Here is a 15,309-nt window from a genome sequence, read left to right on the forward strand (position 1 = left end):
AGCCCACTGTTCCTTTCCTTCCAAATGAAAGCAACAAAAAAATAATAATATACAAATACCAATCCTGAGAAAATTTAGACATTTACAAATCCTTCTATTCTCTCATGACCATGGGGCTCTGGCTGGTATCAGAAGCCTATTACCAGTAAACAGTCAATAAATAAATTTCCTTTGATTGTTAAAATCAATGAAGTGTTATCAAAAGTAACTCCAGTTGGGTGGTAGAGTAAAGAATTAAAGCAACCAAAATAACTACTGCTGAGGAAACATCCCAAATAAATAATCTCTTTTTTTTTCTGTTTATTCCCAAGAAAGAACAAGGCAGAAGAATTCTTGGTCCTTAAATATCTGATCACGAGTGCTCCAGAGGAGAACTAAGGCATTTTCTGGGATTAACAGGGCACAGGCGTGGAGAGATAAAGCTCCACGCTGGTAGGAATCAGCCACAAAGAATAGAAGCTACATGACCAGGACTTTACTTCAAAAGAAACCAAGTGTGCACACGTTCAGGAATCTGTAATTGAGTACATAAGGCCAGCAAGCCCTTAGTTAAGGCTTTCACCTGGTAAGAAAACAATTTGTTTTTCACCAAGGAGGAAGGGATGCTTTGATTTGTGGGGACGTCAGTCAGATGCTTTAGAGGAGCACATGGTCTGAAACCTCAGATCTTTCTTAGAAAGGGCCTGGCCTGTCCCTGATGAGTTAAAGACTCCACACGGATTGGAAATGGAGTCAGCACATAGCATCCCCTGGAGTCAGACCCTGGGTTTAACAGGTAATGCTGGGAATATTCACTACATTATTTACAATTCTACTGCCTTTCAATTGGATGAAGAAGTAAGATAAGTCATTAAAATGACCTATCAACTGAGTGAAGCCACAACCCCAAGCCAGGAATGTGTGTTTCAAAGCTCACATTTTAGAAGGGAGTCAATTTTCTTTCCACTCTACTAATGTTTCTTAAGATGTTTTTATTTACAACATCTACAACTAACTTTAAATTTGTCAGCACAGACAAGAGGAAGCCGTGTGTGTGTTTAACTTACAATCTAGACACAGCTCACGCTCTAATCTGAAAGCAGCATCCCAGAGGCAGCGACTCAGGATTTCTGCTGCCTGTTCCTCTAATCAACTTACTAAATGCCAAACTGGGTTTTCTTTGGTGAAATTAGGGCTTTGTTAATCAGCATAAATGTTAGATAAATGTCAGGGAAGATATCTCAGTCGTGAAATTAAAGATATTAAGGATATGTAGTTTGGCAAAACACCTTTTAGAGATACCCACAGCCTGTGTGCAGACAGGGTAAGACAAGTGAAGCTGGTGACCTGAAGCCTTGGACATAGTTCTGGAATCTGGATCACTTAGTGATCGTGTGCCAGCCATCAGCTTAGGAGACTTTCTGTTGTTTGGCACTGGCTGAGGATAGCTGAATCCTGCTTCTAAAATCCTGTGAAAGCTGCCCAAAGAGAACATTTTATTCAAAGTATAGCAAGTCAGAGAGCTAGGACTTCAATGAGCTTACAGAAGAATTTGTATTAACTGCATTGTGCCAGCTCGCTAATAAAAATGTTCATTTAATAAACGTCTGTATGTGCACCAGACCTTGGCCTGTGGTTTCTTTTTACTGCTCCATGGTGGCTAAGCTACACGGCGGTAGCTAATTCTCACTTATCTTACTTTTTGGTGACTGACACGGTCTTTCAGGAGAATCTGAAAGATGTGCATGCAAATTGGCTAAGGTTGATCTATAATTCTGTTCCTCAGATCATTTGTGCCAGAATAACTTGAAACTTAGGATTCTTTATTTTCCCAGCATTCTATATTGAGTTCCAGGAGTGGGGGCTGAGAATTCTGAAATGTAACAAGTTCCCCTGGTGATTCTCATATATTCCATGGATTCAGCTGATGAAGATATAACCAGAGAAGCATCGTTATCATCTGCTGACAGCATTTCCCAATGGCAGACCAAAGACTCAAAAGGGAGAAAATATGCTCCTAACCACCTGGTTTAAAACCCAAAATCTGTAAAGCAATAGTAAGTAGCACACTATGAAGCCCTCATATGCCATTAACTCTGTGCCTTATTTGTTGGTTATAGCGATGAGGCTACCCATCTAGATGGAAAGAGATCAGAAACTTGCCTTAGGCATTCAGCATGCTCATCCACGACCAAAGATATTCCACTGCCATTTGGATGGGTAGGGATTATCAATAGTTTTCCAACTGACTACTGTGATCCATTTTCTATGGCAGCAATGAAAACTATTGGCCAAAATCCCATCATATTAAATATGCTTTTGCAGGAAAACCAGTTGGGCTGCTAGGTTATGTTTTCTCACACCCATAAGCCCCAGTTCATTCACTCATAAGACACCTTGTCTGACTTTCAACCAATCATCAAATATTTAACGAGAGCCTTGCAAAAAATGTGTAGTTTTTAACTTGCAATGAACACAATGTAAGGTTCAAGACAGAGAGGTCTAGCTCAGGTCTTTTGCCTCTGAGTTGTCACTCATTATATCTTGATGCATAGTGAGAAAGACCCTGGTACAAGAGTCAGAGGTCTTGAGTTCAGGTGCTGGCTACAAACTCAGTGGCAAGTCAATAAAGCTCTGTGGGCTTCTATTTCTTCTTTCAAACAACTGGGAGTAAAATGCTTGCCTTGCTTGTTTTTCTAAATTTACTAATTCATTCATATTTATTGGTCGTCTATATTCCAGGAATTTTTCTAAGACCGTGGAGGATATAACAGGGAACAAGATCTACAAGGTGACTATTCTCAAATAGGCTTATTCTACTAATTAGAAATATATATAAACATAGTGATATACAGACAGTTGAATAAATGTGAATATTAATAAATAGATTTTCAGAAGCAGATATATGTACACACATGTTTTTTGAAAGTTTAACAAAGCCTTTTCTAAGAACGCAATATATTTTTTTTTAAATCTTCTGCTGCATTATTTAGGATGGGGAAGTCAATAATCTAGTGAAAGATATATATTGATTTAAACAACATATCTACCACTTTATTTTATTTTTATTTATTTTTATTTTTTTTTACCTACCACTTTAATAAAAACATGTCCTCATGTTTCATTAATGATAAAAAAATTCTGGCAGTATATATTTTTTGAACTAAAAAAGTATGCCCAAGTCCATGCTACAACACTTTTTTACATATAGTAGAATTTATTGTTTTAAGAGAACCTTCTTTTCAATAATTTTTTCATGACTTAAGAATCAAGAGATGTGTAATAAGCTGGCTCTCCTGTAAGGCGATCCGTGGTAGGCAGCCTCAGAGATGTTCTCAGTGCATGTCTCCTCATGTAATCTCTTTCCTCTAAGTGTGGTCTGGATTTACTGACTCACTTCTACCAAACTGTGTATAACTGAAGTGATGGGATGTCACTTCCAAGACTAGATTATAAAACAACCTTGGCTTCCATCTAGGAAGCTTTCTCTCTCATTTACTGGTTTTCCTCTCCTCTCTACTTCTCTCCCCTGATCTCCTCTCTCAGACACATCACCTATGAGAGAGGGAGCTTGAAGAAGACAGGCCTGGAAAATCAGAGCCACTTGGAGGAGAACCAGGGCGCCCCGGACAACAACCAGTACCAGCTGTCAACCTAGTGAGCACACCTTCTTGGAAACTGATTCTCTAGCCCAGGCAAGGCTGCAGATAATGCAGTCACAGTCAAGTGCTTGGGTAGAAAAACCTCACGAGGGACCACAAATCGGAATCAGCCAGCTAAATTCTTCCTGAATCCATGACCTAGAATAACTGTGACACAGAGGAGCCTGGCTGGCTCAGGTGATGAAGCATGGGACTCTTGGGGTCATGAGTTCAAGCTCCATATTGGGTGGGAAGCCTATTTAAAAAAAAAAATCAGGACTAGAATAACTGTGAGGCAACTTTTGCTGTTTTAAGCCACTAAGGTTTAGAGTAATTAATTACATAGCAATAGGTGACCCAAGGGCCTGATTCCTTTTTTTTTTTTTTTTAAGGGCCTGATTCCTGAGGATAGTATTATGAGAATGAATGCATTCAGAATCTCATACTTTATACTTTGAATATTTGAATTAAACTAGAAGAATATGGTGACATGATGCAAGTACCTTTAACATGAAGAAGCATAAATTTGCCACTCTTTGTAACTCATGGAATAAGAGTTTGGCTTTTTTTTCTGAGATCTGCTGAGTCTACTGAATCAAATATAAATACTTCATAATCAAACTTCACTGGAACTCCATTTCTAACAATGTACTAGTTAACCAATAAAAAAATGGCAGTCTTACCTCCAAAAAAGTACTTCTCGCCAGTTTTAACTTGAAGAGGACTATTAGTTCGAACTGCTGAAGCCTCATCTCCATCAATGGTGAGAACGGCAAAATTTTCCTTAGCTAGGAAACGAACCTCATGCCACTGTCCATCGTTCAGCCCAGAACCTGTTAAGTAAAAAAGTCAATTTATTTTCTAAAGATGGTATAGTTTAAAACAATTTTCAATGCCAAAAAGGTCAGAAATTTAATGGTAAAAAATAGTCTATTTTCATCTAGAAAAATTAAGTGCTACTTGCAATTAATATCATGTTTCTTTAATATGATAAGTGGTTTTATCCTCCATTGGACAGATAAGGCATGGCAGAACCCAATAAAGTAGGGAAATAATCAATAATGTGCCTTCGGCATACCTGGGAAAATGAATGGAGTGAATAAAGCTGTTTGGAAGGTGATGATAAACTATTTTAATTTAATTACTTATTCTATGATCAGGTTTACTAAAAGCCACTTTCTGATGAGAAAATGGATTTATGACTTTTCTCTAATGTCTCTGTTTTTAAGAACATTTTTTGTACTATTATTTTCCTCTCAATAACCGTGCCTGGCAAGTATATCAGTTTGTAGAAAGTAAGCACTAAAAAATATATGCTAATTAACCACTTGTAAGCATAGGAAATAATACCAGGGTTATCTGATCATTGATAAATAAGGCATCTTTATAATGAATTCGGTTATATTTAAAGAAATAAACCAACAAAGCTAAAATCGACAGCTTCCACTCCTAACAACTACATTTCACTGTTGCTTAGTACAAAGATCTTTGGAAACAAGGATTCTTTTAAACTCTCCATTGGACGGACAATAACTTAAAAAATATGTGTTCAGTTTGAGCTCACTTTGTTTTTTTTTTTTTTTTTTTTTTTTTATGATAGTCACAGAGAGAGAGAGAGAGAGGCAGAGACACAGGCAGAGGGAGAAGCAGGCTCCATGCACCGGGAGCCTGATGTGGGACTCGATCCCGGGTCTCCAGGATCGCGCCCTGGGCCAAAGGCAGGCGCCAAACCGCTGCGCCACCCAGGGATCCCCTGAGCTCACTTTGCAAAGAATAATTAGAAAAATAAGGAGCAAACAAAGGAGATCAGCCATTGAACACAAACATCAGGAAAGAGTTGAGGAAATACTAACAAAGAGAGAGAGGAAGTCTTGAGAGTAAGTGTGGCTTTCTCTGAACTTGTAAAGGCCTATGCTATGGAAAAGGGAAGATATTTTGTTCTAGTCCAGATAGAATAATTTAGAATCCACAGGAAGAAGTTACTTGAAGATAAACTTCAGATTCACAAACGAAAGGGAACCCTAGCAAAAAAAAAAAAAAAAAAAACCAAAAAAAACAAAAAACAAACAAAAACAAATAAACAAAAAACAAAACAAAACAAAAAACCTAAAAATAAAATAAGAGCAAGTCAATGAAGCATAGATGACAGCTCCAAACCTCCGATTAGAGGTCTTCAAATGAGTTTATAAGTCAAATCTGACCTGCTGCCCCCTTTTTTGTATGGCCTGAGAGCTAAAAATCACATCTTTAAATAGTTAAAAAAAACATAAGCAGAATAATAAAGTACATGTGAAAATTATGTAAGCATTGAAATTTTAGTTCCCACATAAAGTTTTATTGGAAGATAGCCACGCTTATTTGTTTATATATTGTCCTGCTCTACAAAGGCAGAGTCAAGTAGTTGCTATAGAGACTTGTTACCATTTACAAAGCCTGAACGATTTACTGTGTGGTCCTTCGCAGAAAAAGCATGAACTGCTGGTTGGCTTGCGCTATTAAACAGAAATACTATTTTAATGAAAAATATTAAAGCCTGTTGGAACTTATAAGATGGTCACATATAGGTAGTATTTACTGGTGTTTTACTGGTAAGTATCATTACAAATAACTGCACCGCAGGTATTTTTTTTTTTTTTTAGGATTTTCAAATTTTAATTTAGAAATATATATTCAGCCTATTTTATTTCAATGGAGGTAAGTAGAAAATCCCTTTACTGAAGTAATTAATACTGAATGACCTCCAAGTAACGAAATGTTTAGGATCTATGCATAATTTTGTGCTATGAAATTAGTACGTGAAGTCTCATTCTAAAATTAAAATAAGTTAGCTGTCAGACAAGTCAGTAGTGTTTACCGAAATATTTCCTCCTCAAGCAGGTTACATCAGGGTTTTCTCACAGAACAGTTGCACAGAAGACAATGTCTTCACCATAACATTTTTTGGGAGACTATAAAACTAGTTTTAGTGTTGATTAACTATAGAAGGGCGTGGTTTTGGCTTTTGCCTTTATAATGTGATGAACCCTGCTTTGAAATGCAATTTTGGGGCATGGATCCCGAGGACATCAATGTTACAAATGCCCAATCTCAAATTAATTCTAAATAATCACACATCCAGAAAAGGTCACGTATAAAATACCATCAGCTGACAGATCTTTTTGTTCTAAACAGTAGACCAGAATGTCTTTCTAAAACTTCCTGTGAACATTTCTTCATCAGACAATTAATTTATAAATGGACATCATCAGCTTAGTCATTTAGAGCAAAAAGGCCTTCTATTCCAATCAGGTAAAAATAAAAAGTTTTTTTTTTTTCAAGAATCTTAATTACTAGAGAAATTAAGACTCAGATAAAAGCAGGCTTGTTGATAGCAACTACTGCCGCATCTGAGCTTAAACCGTGATTTCTACTTATTTTAATCCTAAATATTGTTTTGTACTTTTAATTTTCAAGAGGTATGCCTTAGCCATCTATGACAGGAATAGGCTCTCAGATGCAAAGAAGTTCAATTCTTCCATGAGGAATGAATGATCCATTTGCTCAAAGGAAAATATGCTGCTTTTAAAAAATCCTTTTCAGCCACACATTATAAAAAAATAATAGCCTAAAGTCTTTTTTCTAGAGCAGAATCTAATGGCATTAGCTCTGTGTATAGATGTATTTAAAGATACAGTGACGGGCACTGAGGGGGGCACTGGATGGGATGAGCACTGGGTGTTAATACTATATGTTGGCAAATCGAACTCCAATAAAAAATATACAAAAAAAGATACAGTGTTCTAAGCTCGATATGCTATTCAATCTGCTACGACCTTGCATGTGATTCATTTATAATTCACACCAAATGTTTTAGAAATTATTGTCTCAAATAAATATGTGAGAGAACTAAATCTAATAATGTTTAAACACCCCATAGCTAATAAATGGCAGAACTAAGAATTGAAACGCATATGGATCTGGTTGCAGAGACTCAGTTATCACAAAAAAAGAAACAAAAACAAAACAGACCAGAACAAAACCTGTTATATAACCTCTGTGCATCCGTGATCACTGTGCTCCTATACCAGCGCATGCACACCTGCACACACGCACACACGCACACACACACACACTTCCTTTGCCTCAGCATCTGAACACAGCTCAATTTCTGGGATGTCCTTGTTCTCATGTAGCTTTAGGATGGTAAATAGGTAAATAACTGACACACCATCCAGTTTCATTTGCTAACTTTCAGCATTTGCACCATCAGCTTTTTGTGGTCGTGTAATCTCCTACATGCCACATGTCTTTTAGTATTTTCTTACATCGATGGTTTTCCCTTACAGTTGTAATTAAAATAAAAATTTTACATGCAAGTTATGAAAATTGGGATCTAGCATTTTCTTTAAGGCACATAAGAATAAGCCCATGAGTATTTATCTAAATCATCTCCATACTTTGTGAAACTCCGTATTCATTTTTTTACACAAGTACTAGTTTTTTTTTTTTTTTTTTTTTTTTAATTTTATGTGACTTCTCCTGCAAACTTGCTCCAGTTTTTTTTTTTTTTTTTTTTTGCCTCTGCAATTTCCTGGACCTTAGAGGGTACAGTACAGAATTACTTTTGCTTCATAAAAGCTATAAGGAATACTGTCTTGAAGGCGTTTTTTAGAAACTAACAATTTTACCAAATTTTAAATCATATGAAATTGAACATTTATTAAAGTTAAGAGTTTATGGAGTTCAATATTTGAAATTCGCTCAGAATACCACAGTTGATGAGGCCATTGCTATAAGATGGGTACTTGCAATAAATACCAATACATTTATTCAGAAAAAAATGTATCATCATCTCAAGTTTTATTAGAAATTTGTGAGTCACAGGTGCCTAGGTGACTCAGTCGGTTGAGCGTCTCTCTTGGCTCAGGTCATGATCCCAGGATAAATGGATAAAATCATAATTTTTGCTTGCTGTCTCTCAAATAAATGGATAAAATCTTAAGAAAAAAGAAAGGAATGTATGAGTCATACATAACAAAGAACACATTAGCAAACAAGACGAAAGCAGCACTTTTCATTTGTTGTTGAAGACATGGGACTTCTCCACTCTCTTCGAGAGCCAGTGGATATCCCAGGAAACAGACTCAATGGGGACTCAGACTCCTGGAAGCAGGGGGTCCTAGTGGCTGCACAGTGGCTTGGGGTCAGACCAAAAAAGGAGGAAGCTAATTACTGATACTGAGAAAAGATGCCCACGTCTCCTATGGCTAGCCCTTTCTGAGCTCGTCACGTGTGTGTGGCACTGTGCGTTCACACTCTATATGTGGCTGCACTGACCCTTCCCAGCAGTGAGCAGCAAGACAGCAGGATGGCAAACAGCACGAGGATGAGGAGGATGGTTCAGGAGCCAGGCTGCCTGCGTTTGCTCTGCCCCTGGCCAACCTGGGCACATTACTAACCACTCCATGCCTCAGGCTTCTCTTCTCTGGAATGAAAATAACACTCTCCCCCTCACAGATGTGTTTTGAGGAGTAGATTATTTACTATTTCTATAGCATTAAAGCAGTGCCTGGCACCCAGGGAGCAGGATATTTATATTCGTATCATGTCAAATAAATTTTTTTAAGGTTTTAAATAGTCTCATTTTATAGAGAAAGAAGCTAAGAGTTAAGTTTATTATTTTGGGGGCAGTTACAATTACAAATATTGGTGTAGTTGTAAGTAAGCCCTCTAAAGAACATGGCAATAAAATAAGTCTTAATGTGCAAATCATAAATAAACACATAGAAGACAACTAAAAAAAAGTGTATCCTAGCATTATGCTAATGGACACATGAAGCTTAGAAAAATATGTCCAGTGACAACATTAGAGGTGAAAAAAAAATTCCTGTGTACAAATTACTTAGAGGTGATGATGATTTGTCCTGAAAAAAATGTGCTAGGTGACTCACAAGGTTATGACAAAGAATTGATGTTAAAGCAGCAGGTGAAGAGATTAAAACAAATTATTTCCAGAAAGTAAGAGTGGAGAATAAACTTCCTAAATTATTTACGTACGTGAGTTTAAAAACACACAATAATTAGGTAAATATTGTACATATATTCACTTATAGAACTAAAAGTTTTTACATTCACGTTAGTTAAAAGGTATTCTTAATGTTCTTGTTGAAAAAATGGGGGACTTCCCTCTATGTGGGGTCACAGGGACCATGCCCTATAAGGGACTGAGAAAGGATTTAGAGCCCAGAGTGTCTGGCTTACAGACTCACCTGCAGAGGGGCAGACAGCATAATGGACAGAGCAGGGATTCAGAAGTCAAACCATCTGGATACAAACCTCATTTCTGCTCCCCTAATTGCCAGACCTTCAGCAATTCAGCCTGTCTCAGTTTTCTTACCTATTATATAGGACTAATAAAAGTATCTACCTCATAGGGTTGTTGTGAGGATTATGTGTACGTATGGGATTATTTAGAGAAGCACTTGCCACATAGTCCGCCCTCAGTAAGTAGCTCCTGTTCCTTAAACAGTCAGGGAGCCCCACTTTCTAAATAGCAACTTAGCTTGTTGTTAACTTCTGTAAGCATTAACTATTATAAAATGATTAAAATTGGTTTTCTTTAAGAATATCCTCCTCCCCCATGTAAATCCAATCATTCAATGTCAGTGGTGAGGAACTGGAGGATTTGGCAGGATAGCCGATTGTGTCTTTTATTAATATCAGAGGCAACAATTTTTAAGCTCATTTAAGCTAACTTTGAGCTATATAATGAATCTGTCTTATTATGTGATAGTTACAGGTCTGCTCTACCCTCTTCAAATTGTGTTTTAACTACATTATTCAATAGATATCGTTCTGAAAAAAATAGATAATGGTTCGCTGAATGTCTGTGAAGTATTTCCAGAAATTAAATATAATATAAATATAATTAATATTAATATTAAATATAATTCCAAGCAAGCAAGCATGGGTGACTAATTTTGAGAAGAGTGATATAAACCAGAGTACATATTTTTCAAAGTATCTGTGTTGCAAAAATAAACCAGTTTGATGTAGTTTTACACTTAATGGTTATTTGATATTACTTTATAATGGATACCTCTAATTATTAATTCACAACAATCAAAACTTTTCAACTGTATGTTCTAAAAGGAAACATAGTTTTACAAAGAGAGTTTTTAACTTAAAATCAACATCTTTGAAACCATGTTCCAGCTTCTGGCCTTAATTTTTTTCATAAGATAACTAAATTGCTTTATAATATTTTCGCTTACATTTCTCTAACTTATAATTGCTAGAAAAACTTGTTTTGTATGCAAATGTAAAATGTTAATGAAGCATATTCTATCTAGGCTGTCTTTCTAATGGTATTATTTTTTAAAGTAAGGCTCTTGAGGAGTTTTCACAGATAGAACAAGAAGAAACAGATGTTTCTCTTATTAGAGACAAGAAGAAGAGACTAGTTTAATGAATATTGAAAAAAAGAAAGTATTTAAAATAGAATAGCAAACCAAGATGCAACATCTGTTTGAAAATGTTTCAAATAAAATTACAATGACTGAAATTTCAAGTCTTGCTCAGTATTCAATCCAGAGAGAAAAATTTCTGAGGACACAAATCCATATTTAGGCAGTTACACTGTTCTGATGTGCTACTGACAGATTTCATAAGTTATCGATTATCCATTTATGTAACAAAAAGGGAAAAATATATCCCTTATAAATATGCCATGCAGTATCTTATGTTATTTATAAATTCCATATCATAAGGAACTTGATCTCATTTAATCTTGCTCACCTTTATGTGTCCATCCAAACCGCAAAATAAATATGATCACTGTGGTCAGACAGAACAGGTTATAAGGTGCTTGGGCAGGCAGGAAACTCTTTTATTTCTGGAAGCTAAAGAGACTGCCAAATGCTTTCCTCTACAGGTACAGACAAAAAGTCGCTTTAAAACCATGTCTTGGATGAACAGAAATTTCACCAAAGAAGACATAGACATGGCCAACAAGCCCATGAGACAATGCTCTGCATCAGTGGCCATCGGGGAAATACAAATCAAAACCATAATGAGATCCCACCTCACACCAGTGAGAATGGGGAACATTAACAAGGCAGGAAACCACAAATGTTGGAGAGGATGTGGAGAAAGGGGAACCCTCTTGCACTGTGGGTGGGAATGTGAACTGGTGCAGCCACTCTGGAAAACTGTGTGGAGGTTCCTCAAAGAGTTAAAAATAGACCTGCCCTAGGACCCAGCAATTGCACTGCTGGGGATTTACCCGAAAGACACAGATGCAGTGAAACGCAGGGACACCTGCACCCCGATGTTTCTAGCAGCAATGTCCACAATAGCCAAACTGTGGAAGGAGCCTCGGTGTCCATCGACAGATGATGGATAAAGAAGATGTGGTCTCTGTATACAATGGAATATTCCTCAGCCATTAGAAATGACAAATACCCACCATTTGCTTCAATGTGGATGGACCTGGAGGGTATGATGTTGAGTGAAGTAAGTCAATCGGAGAAGGACAAACAGTGTATGTTCTCATTCATTTGGGGAATATAAAAAATAGTGAAAGGGATTAAAGGAGAAAGGAAAGAAAATGAGTGGGAAATATTAGAGAGGGTGATAGAACATGAGAGACTCCTAACTCTGGGAAATGAACAAGGGGTAGTGGAAAGGGAGGTGGGCAAGGGGTTTGGGGTGACTGGGTGATGGGCACTGAGGGGGGCACTTGACGGAATGAGCACTGGGTGTTATACTGTGTGTTGGCAAATCAAACTCCAACAAAAATATACATATAAAAAACATGTCTTCGCCTTGAAAAAGACACTTAAATGGAATCTTTAAGATAGATAAATACGTAGAGGAAAGGATACTGGATGACATTTTTTATTACTGTTGTGAGTCATGAGGGAAATTAAAACCATAATGATACACAATTTTCCACCCACTTCAGGGGAGAAACCTAAAAGAACTAGCCACGATCAGGATCAATCTGAACTCATACACTTCCCGCGAGAATGTAAAATTATACAACCACTTTGAAAAATTATTTGGCAGCTCAGTTATGTTTTGTTTTGTATTTAATAAAATTAAACATGTGTTAATCCTATCACCCAACAATTCCCCTCCTAAATATTTCCTCCCCCTAATCAAAATATATGTAGCAAAAATATTCGCACAGGGATGTTTTTGGCAGCTTTATTTATTATAGGCCTAAACCGAAAATAATTGTCTATCCACACAGTGTATAGTCATACAAGGAAATGTGGTTACGTAATAAAAAAGAATGAACTACTGGTGCAAACAACATTTTGTGTCTGGAAGAATGTGGACATGAAAAATAACACTGGATGAAAAAAAAAAAAAAGAACACTGGATGAATCCTTACATAGGAAAATCCTGAACTGCAAAACTAACCTATGATGATAGAAATCAGGTCAGATGGCCCAGGAGAGAGAGGCACAGGTGGAAATGCACAGGGAGTGGCAGGAGACTCTCTGAGGTGATCATATCCTATATCTCAACTGCAGGCTGGGTGTGTAAGTCCATGCACTTATCAGAATCCACTGAATTGTACATTTAAGAACTGCATTTCACAAGCTGATCCTCATTTGTAGAGTCAGGATGTGTGAGTTGACCTACTTGCTAATATTTACATGTAACCCCAAGTCAGTACATGTTCTCTCATGGTCGTTCGCGGACTTGAGCGATTGGGTGAAAATTTGAGCCACGTGGCACCAAGTTTCCAGCTGATGTCAAAAAAGGCAGCACACTGCCTCTTTGGTTCCATTCTCAACCTCTTACCAAGCGTTTTTTCCACCGCGTACTAAATACCATGTTTCTCTCATTTTTGTGGTTTTTATTGATCTTGCTTGCTATTTAAGATGGTCCCGATGGTAAAATACATGATTAGGATTAAAGAGTACACGTACTATGATGAGCACTGAGTAATGTACAGAACTGTTGAATCATTATATTGTACACACACAGACACACACACACACACACACACCAAACAATCAATAAAAATTAAAAGATCCCTGGATGTAGTGCCTAAGTGCTGTGTAGTATTCCTAACTGTAGGAAAGTTATGATGTGTCTTACGAAGAAAAAGGATGTATGTTAGATAAGCTGCTCCCAGGTACAGGTTATAATGCTGTGGGCTGTGAGTTCAATATTAATAAATCAATTAATATGTATTAAACAAGAGAAGTTGAAACAGAAACACATGCAAAAAAAGGTTCTGTACTGGTCAGTTGATAAAAATATTATGACCACAGGCTTGTGGGAACCTAACCTCCTATTTCTTGTAGGGGCAATATTTCATTATTCACTAATTCAGTGTTTGAAATGACTACAGATAACATAACTATCATAAGTAATACAAAACAATTGTCTGTAATTTTAACTTAAAAGTATTAAAAAACATTTTTAAAAAGAATTGAAGTAATAGTGATACTGGTTTTTAAATTCAACTGAATTTTATTCTAGGCCCGTTTTTTGCTTTGTTTTCTGCATTATCAAAAAATGAGAAACTCAATGTATAATATGCCCTTATTTGCTATTAAACAAATAAAACCCAATTATACTCCATATTACTTGCTATGTTAAGCTTTTAGAGGCCAATATTTTAGGATATTAAAAAAATTAAGTAACTACCCTAGGACTCTATTTACATATAAAATCCTCTAATAATTGTCTTGACCATTACTGATTCCCAGCCAAAAGACAAAGATCATTGTATTTCAAAATCTCTTATTCAAAACTCTATGATTACTCTAGGGTCATTTTTCACTTGTGATAATCTTCCAAAGAAGGTAACTTTAGTAGGAATATGGTTATGTAAATATTCAACTTCAAAAAATCTGGGACGCCTGGGTGGCTCAGTGGTTGAGCATCTGCCTTTGGCTCAGGGTGTGATCCCAGGGTCCTGGGATCAAGTCCCATATCGGGCTCCCTGCATGGAGCCTGCTTCTCCCTCTACCTCTGTCTCTTCCTCTCTCTGTGTGTCTCTCATGAATGAATAAATAAAATATTTAAGAAAAAAAAAAAGAAAAAATCAATTGCTTAAAAAAAAACTTCCCAATCCAAGACCCTAGTTTGTGTACTAATTCTGAAAGATTCATTCATTCATTCATTCATTCATTCATTCATTCCAGTATTTAATCCTGCCTTGAATATAAAATGTAATACAAATTGCACTGAACTTATTACTAATTTTAAAGAGGGTTTCAATTAATAAGATTTTGGATTAATGTACACATAGAGATAAGACCAAAGATACAGTGTGGTACTGCACGTAAGAAAGAGTCTAGGTGTCACTCGCACATGGATTCAAATGCCAACTAACTCTTCAATTCATCTATAAATATATACAGCACCTACGATTTCCCAGGCATCATGTTAGCATTGAAGATACAGAGGTAAGTCAGTCAGAAGTGGTCCCTGCTGTAGAAAAATCTAGCTATTTTATTCTGAGGCAATTACTAAGCCTCTCTGCAACTTGGTTTCCTCACTTTTAGGGGAAGATGTAGTACTATGTCAGAGAGTGGTTATCAATAATTCATGAGCTATAGTGTGGTGTGAGCCACCTAATACTACAAATATCTAGAAGCAGCTTTTATTTTATCATTATTATTTGTGGTATACATGTACAAAGGCAAACACATGTATGCATAAAGAGAAAGTACTTCCGGGG

The 15,309-nt window shown here is 36.6% G+C and overlaps 1 protein-coding gene across 1 annotated transcript in view; it reads right to left on the reverse strand.

The window, feature by feature from the left end:
• CNTNAP2 (contactin associated protein 2) overlaps positions 1–15,309 on the reverse strand; it is a 1,945,511-nt gene that overhangs the window by 910,832 nt on the left and 1,019,370 nt on the right. Inside the window, exon 9 of the mRNA XM_072762802.1 lies at positions 4,304–4,453. Within this exon, the coding sequence (XP_072618903.1) occupies positions 4,304–4,453 (150 nt within the window). The remainder of the gene's footprint in view (positions 1–4,303; positions 4,454–15,309) is intronic.

The sequence above is a fragment of the Vulpes vulpes genome, chromosome 7, assembly GCF_048418805.1.
Source record: "Vulpes vulpes isolate BD-2025 chromosome 7, VulVul3, whole genome shotgun sequence".
Taxonomy (NCBI): Eukaryota; Metazoa; Chordata; class Mammalia; order Carnivora; family Canidae; genus Vulpes; species Vulpes vulpes.